This window comes from Uranotaenia lowii, unplaced genomic scaffold (genome assembly GCF_029784155.1).
Source record: "Uranotaenia lowii strain MFRU-FL unplaced genomic scaffold, ASM2978415v1 HiC_scaffold_238, whole genome shotgun sequence".
NCBI classification, from domain to species: Eukaryota; Metazoa; Arthropoda; class Insecta; order Diptera; family Culicidae; genus Uranotaenia; species Uranotaenia lowii.
This window is the reverse complement of record NW_026598133.1, coordinates 8,853-27,960: the sequence shown is the minus strand read 5'-3', so window position 1 is coordinate 27,960 and position 19,108 is coordinate 8,853. Positions and strand designations below refer to the sequence as shown.

The following is a 19,108-nucleotide window of genomic DNA, read 5'->3' as shown; positions in this document are numbered from 1 at the left end:
ATATTTCTATCAGCTTTTATATTTATTATTATTTATTTCGTCTTTGGTTTAATTACCGTACAGACTGATGACTTAAAAACTAGGAAATTCTTCTTAAGCCTATTTTAAAACGACGTTTGCACATATTAAAATTAAACAAATTATACACTAAATTAAAAAGTTCACAACACTTGTCAATAGGGTGGTTTTGGCCAGAGGCAATACGGTGGTGAAGGAATTGAAAGAATCTGACGTTGTCGAAGTGTTCTCGTTGGTACATAAATGTTAACACGTTGTAGAATATACAGTCAATACGGTTGGTCAATGTGTCGAATATAAAACCTTGCTGCAGTTCGACGCGCCGCTTTTCGAGTGAGGTTAGACATATCAGAGCACACCTTTCCTCGTACGGTGGGTTTGTTATTGTAATGAAAATAATTTAAAATCTTTAGAGAAGTTTCTGCACTTTCTTTTTACAAAAACTCAAATCAAAAACATATTATTTAGAAATAAAAGTTTTATATGAATTAATGAGCTTTAAATAGAATCAAGTTTTTTTTACACTTTATGCTGTGATGTCAAAAATACTTGTAATGACATTTTTCCATAATCAGTTATCTATCAATTTTACTAGTAATAAACTCTTTATTACCAAAACTAAATGGCCGAATTTGACAAAATTTCTAGTTGAGGACACTTTTTACCAAATCAATAATTGAAAAAATAAGCACCAAAATGGTTATGATGAAACATGTTTATTGAAAAAACTCTTCCTGAAATGTTTTTAAAAACTAATCTTTTTTATTTCCATACTGTTTTTTCAATTTTTTAAATAAATCTACCGAATTTTATTGTACAGTTTTTTTTTCAATTTTATAATCAACTTGCCGGATTTTTTTTAACAAACTTTTTAATTTTTTAAGACATATTTTTAACAATTGTTTCCTTGTTTTTAAATTCCAAATTTTCATGTTCTTCAACCATAAGCCTCTAACTCCAAATTTTAAATAAAAAAAACATAATTTCTACCTTTTGTTCTTTCAGGACCCAATATTTTAATAAAAGAGACAAAATACTCAGAGCTTGTAATTCAAAGCTTAAAAACCTGCTATTGAAACATTAAAAACTTTTTATTAATATTTTTTATATGAAATCATATTTTTGGATCGATCATGATTTTTAAATTAATCTAAAAAGTTTGAAAAATTGTTCTAAGTAGCAACTTTCAAAATAAATTTTAATACGCAGTGTTAATAACAAAAGTTTTGAACTCATTATTTTAAATTTTTTATCAGTTTTTATCATTCACATAATTACTCATTTTCTAACATTTCTTTGTCAGTGTAGTGGAACATGGAGGATTTTACTTTATTAAAGGTTTTATGTCTGGCTTCTATAACTGGCACTTTTAAAATAATTATAAATATATTCTTCTTTTTATAAAATTAAATTAAAACATCAAATATTGAATAAATTCGGCTCAAAATTCATTTCTTATTCAGTAATCGGTAATTTACATTTTAAATCGTGATTAAATATTTTTTGTTCAAATTAAAAAATTACAGCGGAATTTCTCACTAAACTTCCAGTTAAAAATGAGGAAAAGAATTCCAAATTTAGATGAATAAAAATTAACAATTATTATTATTTTCCTAACATCTATTCATGCATAGTTTTGTACAAGATTTGACATTTATTTTAGAATTCAGATATTTTTTAATTTTAAATTTGCTAAGAAATTCTTTTGAAACTAATTTATTTCTTACTTTCTTGACTTATCGAAAATTTGAAACATTCATTGTAATATGTTTCCAAAATTTTGTTTATCGGTCATTTTTTTAGTTTTTGTGTTGCACATGAGTGACAAATGGTGTAAGAAAACCCTTTCCTTTTCAATTGTTTATTTTTGGTATTGTTATTAATTTTATCTAAATTTGAATTTTGAAAACCCCCCCCGGAAGGGTCCGTAGCACGGGCCTGACTGGTCACATTGTTTGTACTTCAAAGTTATTTTTTCGTTCTACATAGTCACTATTTGGTCACTTTTTTCGGTCCTCAAAGTCACTATTTGGTCACTTTTTTTCAAATTTTGGTCACTAAAGTCCCTACTATTTCATTGTCAAACCGCTACCAGCCTTGAATTAACGATTAAAACCAATCTAGCGATTTACGGTTCTCCAAACTTTTTTTGATTACGCGTTTAGCCTTAAAGCTGGTTATTGAAGGCACAACAAAATCATATTTCAGCTCTTTTGAACACCAAAAAGGGGCAGCATTATGCCCTCAAAACTCATTTTAAAACGTTGGCTCAACGAGGTATCATTAGGGTTTCAGTGGCATATTCGAGGTATCCTTATTTAAAAAGTGAGATTCAATTTTTGTCATTGCACCACCTTTATTCGAGAAAAAATGATACCAAATTTTGGTTTCACGGCATGATAGCAAAATATATTAGAATTTTGACATAAAAGTCTGCTCGAGGACCCACAAAAAATGCGAGAAACCGTCATTAATGCGTCGAAATACTATCCTTGAACTTTTTTTATGCATTCAGGCATGAAGATTAACATATTAGGAATCAAAAACTTTCGTTCTCAACTTCTGACGTTGAAGCCCGTTCTTCAGAGATGGAAGCCTCCAGAGAATCGACATCTGATCGAGAGGATCTAAAGGCCTTCGCTTGAACATAAGCCTATATCAAATAGTCGGTGGGTTTCAAATCTGGACTGTTTGGGGGCCAAAAATCCTTCAGCAAAAACTTATTTTTTTTCCAGCCAGGTTTGAGTCCGTCAACATTCTCTTGCTCACCGAAGTTTGCTTTAATCCACGGAAGAACCTGATTCTTTAAAATGTCCATGTAAAATTAAGTATTAACTTTTACTCCAGCTTTAATGAAAACAGAATCTGCAATCCATTCGAAGAAACCGCTCCAGATACCATGACTCCGGCGGGATACTTGGTAGTAGACTTGAATTTCACATTCTCTGGAACATTCTTAGCCTTCATGAGTGAAATGCATCTATTCGTTCGTGAATTGGACACCGGATCAATCGAAAAAATTTCGTCGTCTGAGAACACGTTTATCAGCTACTTCTTCAGCAACGCTCAAGTCGCGGTGCTTCAATAGCTTTCTGAAATATTCAAGAAAAAGCTCGGACTCGACTCTACGTAGACTCAATAATTCGTCCAATTTTTATTTTTTATTTTATTAACGTTGAAAATCAATAAAAATCCAACAATTTTGATCTCGTTTGCAATAAAGTTTTACTAAAAAAGAAGATAGTTATGCGACAAATACATCAATCCAAGCGTATTTGTTCTTGGAGTTACAGAATTCTCTTCAATATTTCACGCAATTCCCGTAATCAGAATTGTTTTTCTAAAAGCAAACGAATTTGTTCTGCCAAACTTATATTTTTTTTTTCACTTTGCTAGATGGATTTTCACTTCATGTAGAAATCACTGTAGTCGGAAACGTATCTTCATAGAATGAAGGATCGTAATTAGAAATTGAAATACTCACAATTTTTTCATCATTCATCACATCAAATCTCTTCTTTTTGAAAAGTGTTGATGTTTGTTCCATCAACTTTTGCTCAATTGATATTAGTCGCCTCCTGATAACCACCAGTGGAATATCGTCCTCGTCTTTAAAATCTGCCTTTCTGCTAAACAATTTTCCTAATTTCGAAATAGAAGACGCTGGAACTGCAACGTGTTGCATTCCATGCCTCAGCTATCCAAAACAATGCATTTTTCATGTGGATATGCTTTAAACTTCCAGGACGATTCAGAAAACTACATCAGTTAATAGATTTTATCATCTGAATAATGTATGATCCATCGGCTGGAGCAATGCTGCGGAATTTAAGGGCAACAAATTGAACCATATCGATTGTCTGAGGATCTTCAGCTTTTAGTGGGCTGAACAGTTGTCCAATAATATTAGGACGCTGGTATCGAAATCTTTTTCCGTAGAAGCCGTGATCTTGTGTACAAACATCTTAAAAAAATCCATCAAGAATTTACGAGTCATCCACGTGTTTTGGACGTTTTTTTTTTCGTTGATCATCATTAGTGGAAGCTTAAAGAAACTTCAGCAAAACTGAATTCTCCAGGGAACGCAGAATCGAGTCCGGCCTGTATTCGTTTCCTTAGCCACCCTCTAGCCACTGGATTCGGCTTCAACCATTTCAACCATTTTAACCGTGCATGAAGACCGTGGTCTTACAATACCTAGCTTCCGTGGTCATAATACTTCAAGAAGATAACGTTTCACGTGATAAACAGTCGCTAAAGCCGCCGCAATTTGCTTGGGAGATTTTTGCTGATATAGCGTATACCATGATGGCTCTAGTATGGTGGTATCAAATGCCATATCGCACGTTCAGCCATATTGGAAAAAGTTTTGACAGTTGGCTGAAGTGTTTTCGAAAATGGGGGCTAGGGATGTTAGGCATTTGAGATAAAAATAGCAGAAATGTGGAAAAAGTCTGTTTATATCTGTGCCGTAGGTATCATAGACCGAAAATCAAAAGATTTAAAACCATATTGGGTTTCAGTTTATTGAATTTGATTTGAATTGGATTTACGGAAACATAGAAATTATATGGGTACTCAATGAATTTATTTTAATCTAACAGATTTTTTTTATAGAAGTGATTATTGATCCGCTGTTTATCCAGTAGTTGTGCATAATTTTCCTTCCATCTGTCGGATTCCTAGACAGGGCACTACTCGGTCGATGATAAGCCGAAAGAATATTTTCGCTTCAGTGGATTATATTTGCAAAAATTAGGGCAAAATCTTTGTCTTAGCAATATTTCGAAGATTGGCAAAAGTTCGAGTTTTACAAACAAATCAGAACACTTGGCATTTCAGCCAGCCAGCAGCAATCCAATCTGAGATCACCATACGAAAGCCATAATGGCGTATACTGTACTACTAAACTGTTTATGTCATTTGACAGATGGATGTTAGAGCTAATACACCAAAAAAAATCCTCAAAAATCGTCAAAATTAACCCATAACAGACTGCTTAAAATTTTTGCATTTTTATGGGTCATTCTGTAAATATTACTGACCCTGAATGTTTTCCAATATTTCACATATTGAATTAATTTTATATTTTGCTATTCAAATGAGTTCTTCATCTGAATAATTTCCGGTGTACATTTAATTCCATAATCTTAAGAAATTTTCTCAAATATTTTTGGCTTGTAAACAAATAGCTGTAAAATTGTCTGCGAACTATCTGAATCCAAACTATATATCTGTTTTTTTTTAATTCAAATATTTTGAAAACTGGATAAATTTCATTCAAATTTAGAGTTCAGTACATAAGAAACAGTATCAAGATCACATGAAAAATTAAATGATTCAAAAAGATAATTTTAATGTATCAGACTCAAGTGCTTTGAAAATTTGGCAAAAATGAAAAAAAGACTTTCAAACTAAGTTTGATATATTTAGATAAGTGTTTCCGGGAAAAATTCATTTTGTTTTATAATTATTGAAAACAAAATTTAAATGATTGAATCTCCAAGAATATCACTGAGCCCAGATTCAGAATTCAATTTTTTAACTCTTTTTGGTTTTGTTTTATATTAATTTATATTATTCAGTAATCATAGAAAGTAATGATCTTAAATAAACTTGTTCAAATTACCAATTTAAATACGATAATTTTTTTGCAAATTTTTGACTATGGAATCCAGGTTTAAAATTTGAATCATCAAATATCTATTTATAAAATTCATATATTTATGTTTTTTTAGTGAGAGATTCAACTTTTCTTAAAGATGTAGAATTATGGATTTGGATTTCTTTCAAAATCTCTTTCAAAATTAACAATTTTGTGGAAATCTCTGGCCAAATTCAAATTATTCAAATAAAAACCAAGATGACTGTTTTGGCTATTTACTTCAAAGTATTTGATTAATTGAGTTTCCTTTTGATTCAATTTAAGCAGACCCATCAGAAATAAACAATAACTTGCATCCCAAAAAATATTTTTTTAAATATGCTAGATCTTATTATCAAAGAAACTAATCTCAGTGCAGCTCCATTCCTCAAAACTTTATCGAGTTTTACAAAAAAAATGTCATCAGAAAATGAACACCAAAAAAAAATCACGGCATGCTATGAGCTCCCATTGACAATCAAAAAACAAGCGTGCGACAAAGACATTTCATACTGAAGAAACGAAAAAATCCACTCTTAGAGCAAGTTCAGTGTTGGGAAAAAGTGGTAGAAATTTTGACACTTTCGGCACATTTTGAAAATTTTCCTATTTATAAACATTTTCAAGATCTGTGGACTTCTAGTTTTTTTTACAACACGTGTTGTATTTTCGCAGGCTGTGATGCAAAAATAGCCATATTTCTATCACATGCGGCTGAAATAGAAACAGTGTTGTAAAAAAATACAACGCCCCAAGATCTTGAAAACATTTTTGCATAGTAAAACCTTTCAAATAGTAAAAATTTCTACCAATTTTTCCAAACACCAGTGAATAAAATCCATTTTTAAACCTCACTCCACATTTGTCCATTTAATTTTTCAACTCTCATATTTATAATTTAATGGCATTTGCCTGTGACACAGACATGTGATGCAAACTAGCGTTCGTTCCAATCGCATGTTTTTTAATTCCTTAAAAAATATTCTCAGAAGCACAATGTCATTTTTGAACCCCAACAGCATATTTCCAGCTCAATGTGTCCAACTAATGTAGACTGCTACCAATAAAACGACGATGACGATTAAAAATTCAAATATTGGAACTTTTACCCAGTACAGGTTTTACACATTTTTATCAAATTTTCTTTTAGGCCTTTCCAAAATTTTTCATTTTCTTCGCGAAATGTTACCAAGAAGGCAATTTCTTAATGAAAAGACTCTCTGAACATGGAGGGATTAACTCTTCAGACACCGCTTTCTTCCCTTTTTATTTCAATTTTCACGACTTGAACTTGTAATCATTTCAAGTGTTAACTTTGGCGCACAGACAGATGCCATTTTTACAAGGTTTATCTTAACTTTTCACTTAAAATAATTGAAATTGCCAAAATTTTTCGCGACAGAAGTAAAAAAACGCGTGCGCCCCCAATCAATCGACGCCTACATCCTCACTTATCCTTATCCAAGTTTATATCGTTTTCCATGTTACATTTGAATATTTAAAGACACTTAGAAAAACTGGATTCCTTATAATTTTGAGAAAATATTTTGAAATACAATGCCGTTCAGAAGTTTGGGATCACCCCTTAAAAAACATGAAAATTTTTATCGGCCATATCTCAGCAACTTTAGTACATATTTGAATTCTTTTGATCTCATTCAAGAAATCGTGGAAAAACCATCTTTGTATGTATTTGACAAAATGATATTTCTTATGACTTAAATTTAGCTTAAAGTTGGTCAAAAAACCGTCGGACTATTTGGTTTAAATCATCAGAAAATGATGAAACTTTGGATAAAGTTCTAAAGAAGCTGGTCTTCATGAATATTTCAACTAAATATCCATAAAGCAAGTTCAACTCATTAGCTCCCAAAAAAGCTTACCAGATAAACAATACATGAAATAAAAATGCATGTTTTAGAAGTCTGATCCCAAACTTTCGGCCGTTACACCAAACTACGAGGTGATCCCAAACTTTTGGGCTATTTTATGTATTTTAAATTCTTTGCTAATTTTTGTTCCAAATCAAACAAATTTATTTTAATAAGTATGAAAAATAAATTCAAATGCAACTCGAATTTCAAAATTTAGTCCACCCCATACTGAGATGATCAGGTTTGAAGTTTAAGTCCTGTTTTTGAAAAATGTCCCAACTTTATATTAAATTTAAGTCATATAAACTCAATATTAACCTTTTGTCAAAAACATACTAAGATGGCTTGTGATCCTAAACTTTTTCCCGGCAGTGGAACTTCTCCGGGAAGCCATTAGCGTTCAACTTCTGGTGAACCAAAGAAAAACTTTCTAAACATAACAAACATGGTTGATTTTCAAGTTGGAAAAATTTGTCATTAAAAATTCAAAAGATTTGGTTCATCAAAAATAAGAATCTGCTTTGAAATGAGTCGATTATAAACAAAACATTGTAGTACAATATTAACAAACCTAAGGTAACACTGACCCAGCATCCATTAAAAAATGTGCCACAATTAATCAATATTTATTTGTTTTCACCTTCGCACTCCCGGCTGTGGTACTCAATGTACTCATTAAACCGGGAGCATAAAAAGTATTGACTTTCCCCTAATTGTGCACTGTAAGCAACACCAATATTGATTAGCCTTTTATGAGGCATAAAACCATCAACTAAATCATCACTCCAGTCAGCTAATATCAACATCAACAGTAGCGAAGAACGTTATCTAGCTCAAGCCAAGCCATTACTGTGTGGATAAAAGTTATACCCATAACATAAAACAACTCCTTGGCACATTAGACACCGATCGATGATGAACTCGCTTCAGTATCATATCATCGATCGATCAATTGCCCGGTAGCCTCAAAACAGGGTGCTATCCAATAATTATTTCAGCAATAAAACTTATCCCAAGGAGTAGAACAGAGAAGAAAAAAAAAACCTGCGCCCCTGATTCGCAAAGGAAAAGATCAGCGTCTCTATTGACTGGTACCTTTAATGTATGGATGCTTCTTTCATCCCCCCATTCTTGCAATCCATCTTTAATGCTTTCAGCATCTCAGCCAGTTGAGGGAGCATATTATTTAAAACTCATTATTCCTGGACCTCTCGGCACGGAGGGAAAATTGACTCTTCTATGCGGCCAATCGATGCCGATATCAGGGTTCTTATTTTTGCATTATCATCCCTTGTCATCATCATCAATGGCTTCACTTCTACGCTTAGTAAGTAGGTAGGTGGTAATAATCGCTTGTATGAATAACTGAATTTGAGAGTTCAGGCACAAAGATGCCCTCGGGGTACTTTCCTAAGTCGTGGAGTTTGCCCTTTTTATTTTATTATATTTTGAAGTTGGCACTTTTCCAATCGATTCAATTTTCATCGTCGCTCTCTCAGAAAATTGTAGCACACGGTGTGTTTATAGAAGATGTTAAAAAAAATACAGTAACTTTGTTTTTTCAGAAATGGAAAATTTAGCCTTTCCTGAATCATTTTCAGGCAAAATTAAAATATTTGGTCGGTGAGTCCCCATACGTTTTTTTTTTTTTGAAGATTTGTAGTCCATATTTAGAACTTTCTATCTATAAATTTTTTCCAGTGCAATGGAATAGTAGCTTTTTTAATTGAAAATTTATTTTTTTTTATTCTAGTTTTTGTCATTCTGAAACAATGAAAAAATGTCAACGTCTGGAAAGATAAGTGATTTGGATTCAGTGAAAAAGTTATTTTTATATGAACATTTTATTTATAATTTTATTATGTGGAATATCCTTGTAATAATTGGTGTTATCCAAATGTAACATGAATTCATATTCATATGTGTATATCTTAGGGAACTAATTCTGGTTAAAAAATAATATGATACATGATAAAGAACAGTCCAACACCGTTTGATTGATTTTCAACAAAATATATAAAATCTTTTCTCTTTTAAAAATTGTTCTTTGAAATATTTCCACAATATTTGCAGGTTTGGTCCATATGCATACGCACTTTAGAAAACAAAAATAAAATTTTTGATAATACCACTCGTTCATGGCATTTTTGAATTTTATTTATCTTGGAATAAATTTAAAAATATTCAAGCAGATTAGGTTCCAATCAAATTAAAATATAATATTAAGTTAAAAGTTAAAGTACTTGCACTGAAATCCGTTTATCTTCTGCTACATAACATATATTTCAATTTTCATTTTCTTATATTGAAGGTGAATAAATTTTCTATCAATCATTTGAACTTCATTTTTACTTAAAAATTTCAGTACTGTTGATATTTTGGAGTTCATGATAAACAAAACGATGAAAAACTATTTTTTTTTTCAAAAGAAATTACAATTTCATCGACGGTTTAAGACCAAATTTATGCGTTTTATTGTTTTTGATTTCTTTTTATAGAAATTTAAAGGGTGATACGGTCAAAATTTGGTCAAAAAAAAACGCGTGTAAATCGGTGAAATCGTAAATTTTCTTTTTCAAGTTTAATTAGTATAAAATTCAGGAAAAATATTCAGTTAGGCTTCCGCTTTTCAAAACCCGAATTGCCGGGCCTTACGCTTAACCCCTGCCATCAGATTTTATACAGCCACCTTGTCCACCTTCTTCGCCGCAAAAAGCCAGTTTGCCTTGAACTGGTGCTCGTCCTTAGCAGTTTTTTTGGTCTTCTTTAGGTTCCGCTTGAAAATAGCTCAGTATTTCTCAAGCTCTGGCGTGTTGGGAGGGTTCTTGTCCTTGGGAACCACCTGCAACCGTGTTTCTTCAGGAAAGGCAGCAGACGTTTATTCAAACACTCTTTGACGTTATTTCTTGGTTGACAGTCCCGGAATCTATGAAAATGCTGCTTTTCAAGCCACAGGTACAGATGGCTTGCCAAACCAGATATTTCTTCGCGAACTTTGACAGTTTCATGTGCTTGAAAATATCTGCTACCTTTCCCGTTCCCTTTGCCGTATAAAACTCCTGTCCTGGAAGCTGCGTGTAGTCGGCTTTGACGTAGGTTTCGTCGTCCATTTCCACGCAGTCAAACTTCGTCAGCATCGTCGTGTACAGCCTCTGGGTCGTATTTTGTTTATCATCGCGATTTGGAGTCACTACCTTCTTGTAAGTCGATAGTCCGGCTCGTTTTTTGGCTCGATGCACGGTTGTAGACGATACACCCAGCTTATTTGCGGCATCTCGGAAAGTGAGGTTAGGCACGGTGTCTCTGGGAGAAATTTTTCGAAAACTAGCATCGCTAATTTTTGCACCATTCGAAAGCTGGTACTTTCCCCTTTCATTTGAGCCCAGATTCGAAATAATCCACCGGGGGTTTAGAACATTTTATTTTTTGAAGATTTTTTAACCTTTTTAAAGGGTTTTCCAAAGTCAAAATCATACTATTCACTGTGAAAAACGATTGTCTTTCCTTTAGCGCAAATCCAACATCATAAGTCAATAACATGATTTAATAGGAAATTCCTGGCTACAATTTTGTAGAAGACATCAAAGTGATACAAATTGAGAGAAAAGAGTTGTACTGTCACAAACAGAGCGATTATTATTTCATTCGAAAAATTTAATAAAACTTCTCACCACTGATTTTACTAAAACCAGAAAAAGTATTCTACGAGCTTAGTTATTGATTATTGAGTGTATTAATGTTCAAAACGGTTTATTTACATTAGAAAATCAATCTTTCACATGAAATTGATGAGGATTATCTGAAGTTATGAGCATTTGTAGGGTTTTATTCTGGAAAAAATGTCTCTCACCTATCTTGAAAATTTAGTTATTTATATTTTGAGCTAAGTTAGTTTGAATACTTTATGAACAAACATTTGGGACTAGGAAAAAAACTAGATTTACTTCTTACAGTTAAGCCCAAATTTTAAATAATTCACCTGAATTGCAAAATCAAACATCTTGGTTGAAAATCTTTCATTCTTTTCGATGATTTCTGAAGGTTTTGATTCATTTCACTTTTGATTGATTGTTAAACCTTAAACAAGAGTATCACAAGCATGATAAAGTGTCATATATAAAATAAAAAAAAACTCAACCTATTCTTAATGTTTGATTGCATAAATTAGTGTTTTTGGAACCACTCGTGTATTTAAAAATGTGGACGAATTTAAGTTTTCAAGCAAAAGTTGAAGATTGTTCATTTTTCTCAAACGTACACAAACTGAACTTTATATCTTTCATTGATATTTTTTGATTAAAAGGAAAAAAGATCACAAAATCTCAACATTAACTTTGTTTAAAAGGTTGATTTGATGTTATACTATTATCTCTCAATTCAATTTATGTTTGCAGATCTGAAGTCATCAAATTTTTTGCGAATTTTTTATTTCGTTTTCTGAAAATTTTGCATTTGTTTAAATTGATGATTTTTTTGTCAAATTTCCTAGATAAACAAATGGGTCTTTATCGGATAGTTTGGAACACTGCAAACATTTGTCTGTGGATTTCTGCATTTTTTACTTTCCCCTGGAATGCTATTTTCTTACTTCTATGAAAACAAAATATAACATCGCGTCATAAACAGTATTTAAAACAGTGGCTTGAAATGCTTAAAATAATTTTTCTACATATATTTGCCCATATTAGGCACTTATTCACAATGTAACAAAGTATGAATTGAATAACCTAATCTTCAAGTCAAACAGCTGACATTTTTTATATGGCCGGAACAAATTTGAAATCTATCTTTTGTCATTAGGAGTTGAAACATCACGAGGAGGGGAGAAGGGAGCGGGGTTTTCAATACATTAGAAAAAAAATTGAACCAAAGCTGGCTTGCAACAAACTTGTATGCAATCAACATTGCACAAAATCAAACAATCGAGAAAATTAAGATCAAACATTTAAACAATAAAAATCTAAACGACAGGTGATATTACTCCCAGCCATGGCCGTAGGAACGGGGTGGGGGGGGGGGGATTTGGGAGTTAAACTATGCTTGCCAGATACATTCAGAAAAAAGCGGGACATTTCACGACAAAAAAGCGGGACACAGCCGAAAAAGCCGGACATTTTTAAAAGTCTCTAAAAAATGCTTAATTGCATAGCCAAACTTATTCGTACACCATCAGTCAAAGTTTTTCATAGAAAGGACACTTGCTTAGTTTTTTCTTAATTTATACGGTTTTTTACCACAATCACGTTTATTTTCTGTGGTTCTCGCGAATTAACACATTATTTGGGAGAAAATATTTCAAGTCCTACATGTAAACGGCGGGTTTCATCCCTCCTATAAATTCTTTTTGTAATAACAAACATACTTGAAATTTGTTTTAAAAATTTGAAAACTCAAGAAAATTTCCATCACTGTATACTTTGGACAATTGAGTCTAAAAAGACGGTGTATCAAATGAGGCAATTGTATAAAGATTATGCCGAAAATTAAGATCTATTCAAGCAACTTAAACAATATTTTCTTCATAACAAAGTTATTTATATTGCATTGGTAGGAGAAAAACGCTTAACTGAATCAGGCCGATGACATAGTGAGAGCGATGCGATGCGAATTGGCGAACGCGGCCAATGCGAACTCGAGCGGCGGAACAAATTGACATCTGCTTCGCCGCGTTGAGTATGTCAGGTTTAAGCGATTCGCATACATTTTCTTCAAATGTGGTTCGCCGCATTGAATCGCATTCGCCGGATCGCATCGCATCGCACTCACTATGTCATCGGCCTCAGAATCTTACTGTAATGCTAAGATCATTAGAGTTGATAAGCATTGTCTCATATAAACTATTAAAAATGCTACTTTTTGTGAGGTAAAAGACGTATTTGAAAGATTTTATGTGTTGAACCAATGAATTCAAATTGAGGCTAAACCTTTGTTTTTTTCTAGTGTAAATGAGTGAACTTTGTAAAAACTTTCCAAAAAAAAGCGGGACATTTTGAGGAAAAAGCGGGACGGCGGGACATTCAACAAAAAAGCGGGACATGTCCCGCTTTTGCGGGACGGATGGCAACCCAAGGTTAAACCCCCCCCCCCCCCCCCCCCATGAAGGTTCAAAAATGCCAAGAGCATTTTTTTTTTGGCTGAACATAAAATTTGAAATTGAACAACTTAAATGATTCATGAGTAACAATAGTGTAATTATCTCGACTCCAAAACCTCAAAATCTCATTCCAGGATCACAATTCTACATAAATTTTTTAAAAACATCTCACTGGTTGATAATTATTCAGTTCCAAATATTGAATCCCAATGAAGTTATACTTACCAGATTTTCCGGATTTCGACCGGAATTTCTCACTATATTTGCAAAATCAAACGAAAATTTCATTAGAGTCATTAGAATTATATAATTTTTTTAAACAAATTTTGCTAAAATAAATACAAACGATTTTTTGGAAACCTTAAATATGATTCTGAATTGGCTGATGTGTTTCTATTCAATAAAAGCAGTTTTCCGTGTGTTTTTTTTTATTTTAATGAGATTATTCCGAAATTTGCCTGCATATTGACCGAATTTTTAAGAAAATTATGAAACAATATGCCCTAATATCGCAAATTTGAAATAAAATTGCCTGGATTTACCCAGCCCGGATACTTGCAGAAAAAAATCTAGTAAGTATCCAGTTTATTGTTCTTGATTTTCAGTTTGCATCATCTTTGCTGTAGAATCCTGCTTCGAACCTTGGTGATGCATTTCAATCTAAAATATGATGAATTTTCAAGATTCGAAACTCATAAGTTGAAAAAAAAGAAAGTTCAGAATTGAAAAATGTAAAACAATTTCATCATTCATTACTCATTATTAGTTCATTACTAGTTCATTCATCATTCATTACTAGTTTAATTACGAATAAATAATTGGAAAAAAATCACATTGAAAACCTTAAATTCAGAATCAAATAAAAGATTTCTGAATAAGGGATCTGATACATATTTCACTATCTGGTTTCAAGTTCATAGGATTTGATATCTGGATTTTAGATTAAGGTTTTGATTTTAGGATTAAAAATGCAGAATTCAGACTAGGAAATAAAATTCCAGGTTTGTATCCAGGTTTAGTTCGAATTTAAGTTTAATAATCAATATTAAAATATCAATGTTTAAATTTCAATAATTTTCATTTTTCAACTTTGATTCTTGGTTTAAAAAAAAATGAAATTCAATCAAAGTCAGTTTGGAAACACAAACCTGATGAAAATCACACATAAAAAATTAGATCTGAATTCATTTCAAAGAATTTGTTTTTTCAAAAATCTAGATTTACATTTTCACAGGATCAAAGGATTAAAAAAAAAAGGGTTAAAATTCAGCTGGAAATTTTATTTAACATTATTTACATATATCGCAGATTCTTCATTCTTCAAAATCAAAGGTTCTTACCAAAATCTTAAATTTTAATCGCGTTTTCAAAAGTAGAAATTAAACCTTATTCGAACAGTAAATCTTATTTTATACTGTTATTGCTGAATATTTGATAAATTTGCACCCATGCTTAAAATGGTTATGCTTGTGGTTAAAAAGAATTAACTCCCTATTGTTAGTGAGTAAAAAAGTTTTTTTTTTCTAAATGAAGCGTTCCAAATCCTTTTTTTGTTTGTTTCAATTATGATAGTCGTTTCTACATCATTGTGCTACTCGCGACTTTTCTCAACAATACAGTTGGCACACCAATCACTTATCCGGAACAACTGCGTTCGATGTTTACTCTATATTTTTTTAAGCTTCATTTAAAAAATGGCATCTCCTAGGACTAATTTTCAAAATTAAATAACTTTTAATGTAACATAACTTTAACTTGAATCATTTGTACTTAGTACATTACATTTTTTTCACTTGTGTAGGCATTGTTCAAGCAAAAATGTAATAGGAAAAAACTTGTCATCAATTTTCCCCCGATCCAGACTTCCTGGCTGTCGACAAACGTTCCCCAAACACTTAAATTACATTTGTAATGGTTGATTTGGCAACTTTTAGCGATTTTGCCAGCTTTGCGTGCGAGTAGCTCGGATTTTCGCGATGCGCGAGCAAAATTTTGATATGCTTCCTTGGACGGCATTTTGACAACTGAAGAGTTAATTCCAATATCAAAATAGGAGCAACATTCTACAGACACACAGACACACACACCTTCAAAATGAGGGGTGTTCAGGTTTTTTAAATGCAAAATTTAAAGAAATACGTCAAGTTTATATTGACCAATTTTTGACCGTATCACCCTTTAAACTGAAAAAAACGAAATAATCTATAGCTAGATATTTAAATGATATATGATAAGATCAATTTCTTAACTTTTTTAAGTGATTCTACTGGTTTGAGCTCTTTGAGTTTACCATCATAAAACCATCATACGTATCTCATACTTCAACTAGGAATTAAATTATTCATCGAGCACCTTTCTCACGGACTTTGGAAGCTCCAGACGCCCCAGGCATAGTTCAGCCCAAACCTGGTTGCTGGACAGTTCTTCCAATGTCTTCTAATGACCCATGGGCAACCTGAAGTACTTCTATCACAGCTCATGTCCCTTGAAGTTTAACATTATATAATCCATCATCCTGTTTAAGACTAATTGCTAACAGCCACTTTTACCTTAACTGCATTATCGTTACAGTTTCTGGAGCAGACACTCGTTTGGCCAACGCTAGCCGTAACTGCCACCTTAATCGCCCTGGGCTGTGGACTGCTGGCAGCACGGTAGAAGCAAGAAGGAAGCACTTCCAGAGATCCTTGTCCCATCGAGATTGGCAAACAAAATTAAGAACAACACAGTCCCCGCAGGTCAGCTTCGATCCCGATACGCTCAAGTAGACGCGCAGACGACTCTCCTCTTCATACGCATCAGGCTGGTCCCAAGAAACGCAAACTCGTCGTACGCACGCCACTTAAAGAAAACGCATCAAGAAACCAGACCACGCGGATGACACACGCACCAAGAGTCGAGGCGTGTATTTCTTGCACCCCGGGAGTGAGGCGACTTGAACCTGAACCCGTTTCTGTGTTCTGCATGTTTGTGGTTTAGTTTTGATTTGCCAGAAGGGGTGGATCTCACGCTATTAGAGCGAATTTACCCATACTTTTTTTTAAAGCTTCTTTCTTCTACCCTTTTATCACATGTTATTGTTGATGATGTTGATGCTAACACAAACGCCTCAAACTCCAGTAGCAGTAGCTCAAGATTTTTAGGACCGGATGTTGGAGGGCCCCAGAGGGTCTCCTCACACAGATTTATTTTTCGCTGCATCTTAAACACAGTTAGGATAATTGCTAGCTAAATGATCCGGTGCGAGGCGTGAGTTTCTTCTGAAACAGCCACTAGAATACGACAAACAGTGTTTTTTACATCTTATTTTAAACTAAATTTTCTACCCAAGTTTTTAATCCCTTCAGCGGATTGTGATCTCCAGTTTTTTTTAAAAATGTTTTTTGTTCTCTTAAATCAATCCATTGATTAGAAGAAAATATAATCGACCAAACTCATTGTTAGCTAAAATTTAGCGTAGAATGGAGGAAAAAGATGTTTTTAACCCAAAGTGAATGTGATTAATTTTTTTGTTCTTAACAATATTCTACTCAGCATTGGATTTCTAAGCATTACGTACGAAATTATTCGTAGCTTTCTTTTTATTTTTGCTTTAAGTATAAATGTCTAAAAGATTTCTCTTACATACATAAAAACTTTAAGTAAGGCAAGTGTTTAGCAGAATTTGAAACGTCCAACGAAATTGGAACTGCACGAGAAGCCATAATCTAACATAAGTTCTCTCCATGGAAAGGGTTATTAGTTTAGTGTTTTCTTTTAATAATCTCATTGTTGTTGTCATAAATGCGGAATAAAATGTTGTTAGCTTCAAGAGAACGTCTCTGCCAATCTTATAAAGATGATCATAGAATGGTTTAACAGTGGAACGTAAATATAAAAATTAGAAAAAACAAGTGCCGATATAATCTAACCTTTAAGTTAACTCTATTTTATCAAGCTAGTGAAGTGAGTTTTAGTCCTCCAGGAAGCCATCGAAAAGTGGATGATTGCAGTATTACATGGTGAGAGTGTAACGTTGATCTTTAAGCATTTAACGTGGGTAATGTCCAATGTTTCGTTAAATTTTACAAGTAAACTTTTCAACGAATATTTAAAAACAATTCAATTTGAAGCAGACTCAAATTTGCTTTAAAAAACAAGTAAGTAGACGAAGAAACAATATATTCATATTATTGAATTTTCTTTATCAAATTGGGATTCGGAATTTTGAATAACAGGAAAAGGAAAACTTAACATAGTTTGAGTTTGAAGTTGAAAACAAATGGAAAAAAACATTTAAACTGAAAATTGAGAAAACATAATTTCTGAAATACGAAAAAAAATTGTTCGACGATACAAGAATTCATCGAATTTGTTTTTTCAAATTTCATCAAATATATGAGGCCCTTGGAGCCAAAGGGGTATAAGTGCATGAAAGCTTATTTCGAGAAAACAAGCTTTTAAATTGATGTGTTTAGCAATTTTCCATATATTTTTCGGGAATTTGTATTTTTCTTTCTGATGTAAAAGTATGTCAATTAAATTCGAAAATTCCGAAAAAAATCATCAAATATAGTTTGTAATGTGTAGAATCGTTTCGCATCATTAACTCAAAATCAACCATTTTGTCACTTATACCCCTTTGGCTCTGAGAGCCTCATATTAAATTTTCACTATTGACAAAATGCATATCTCAATCTTTTTATGATAGCTGATTACTCTCCGTTGAAATTCTGATTAAGTTGTAAGCCACATTTTTTTTAAATAATGGACTGTGAAGAGAGATTATGTTCGAAATAAAGCCAAAAAATTGTATTAAAAACAAAGGAGAAAATCTCAAGATATGAAAAAAACTGCAGTATAAATTATAATTTAAGTTATGGTTCCGAAAAAAAAACAGCTAACATATTTGAGCAAGTATAAAGCTCAATTTCCTATGGATTGCGATTTCAAAAACTATGATTATAGGAAAATTCATCAAACATTCATTGTAAATTTTGTTATTTAATTTTGATATTTTGTGTTAATTCAACTGACTCTTATTTCCAATTCTCAAAATTTACTCTTAGTATAGAACCTGTCCTGTGAATGGCAATTTTGATTTCGTTAACCAGTTTCGTTTTGACATGTGGTGTGAATTCATATTTCGTCACATTCCCATTTATTTGAACAAATTTATTTTGATGCTCATTCACGTACCTATTTAAAATTATTTCAATGAAAAAAAAAATTCAATTTCTTAATTGCAAAAGTGGAGGAGGTGGGGCTTTAGCCACCCCCCCTCCCTCCTCATGGAAATTTTTTCCAAGTAAATTTTTCAGTTCAAAAAATGATTCTATCGCAGAAATGGGAAATTATTTGAACCCTAAAGTAGTTGTTTAAAAATAAATGTTAACAAACATGTCAGAAAATTTTCTCACTTCCGGCGGAATCTCTTAGTCTAATGCATTTCCTTTTCCGACTCTATGTTGAACTATGAATTGTTATTTTTAAGTTGCT

The 19,108-nt window shown here is 32.5% G+C and overlaps 1 protein-coding gene across 1 annotated transcript in view; it reads left to right on the top strand.

Annotated features, from left to right (window-relative positions):
- LOC129759664 (putative lysozyme-like protein) overlaps positions 1 to 17,910 on the top strand; it is a gene marked incomplete at its 5' end in the record, with an annotated part of 38,717 nt that extends 20,807 nt beyond the window's left edge. The window contains one exon of the mRNA XM_055757173.1: positions 16,202 to 17,910. Within this exon, the coding sequence (XP_055613148.1) occupies positions 16,202 to 16,288 (87 nt within the window). The remainder of the gene's footprint in view (positions 1 to 16,201) is intronic.
- Positions 17,911 to 19,108: the final 1,198 nt, after the last annotated feature.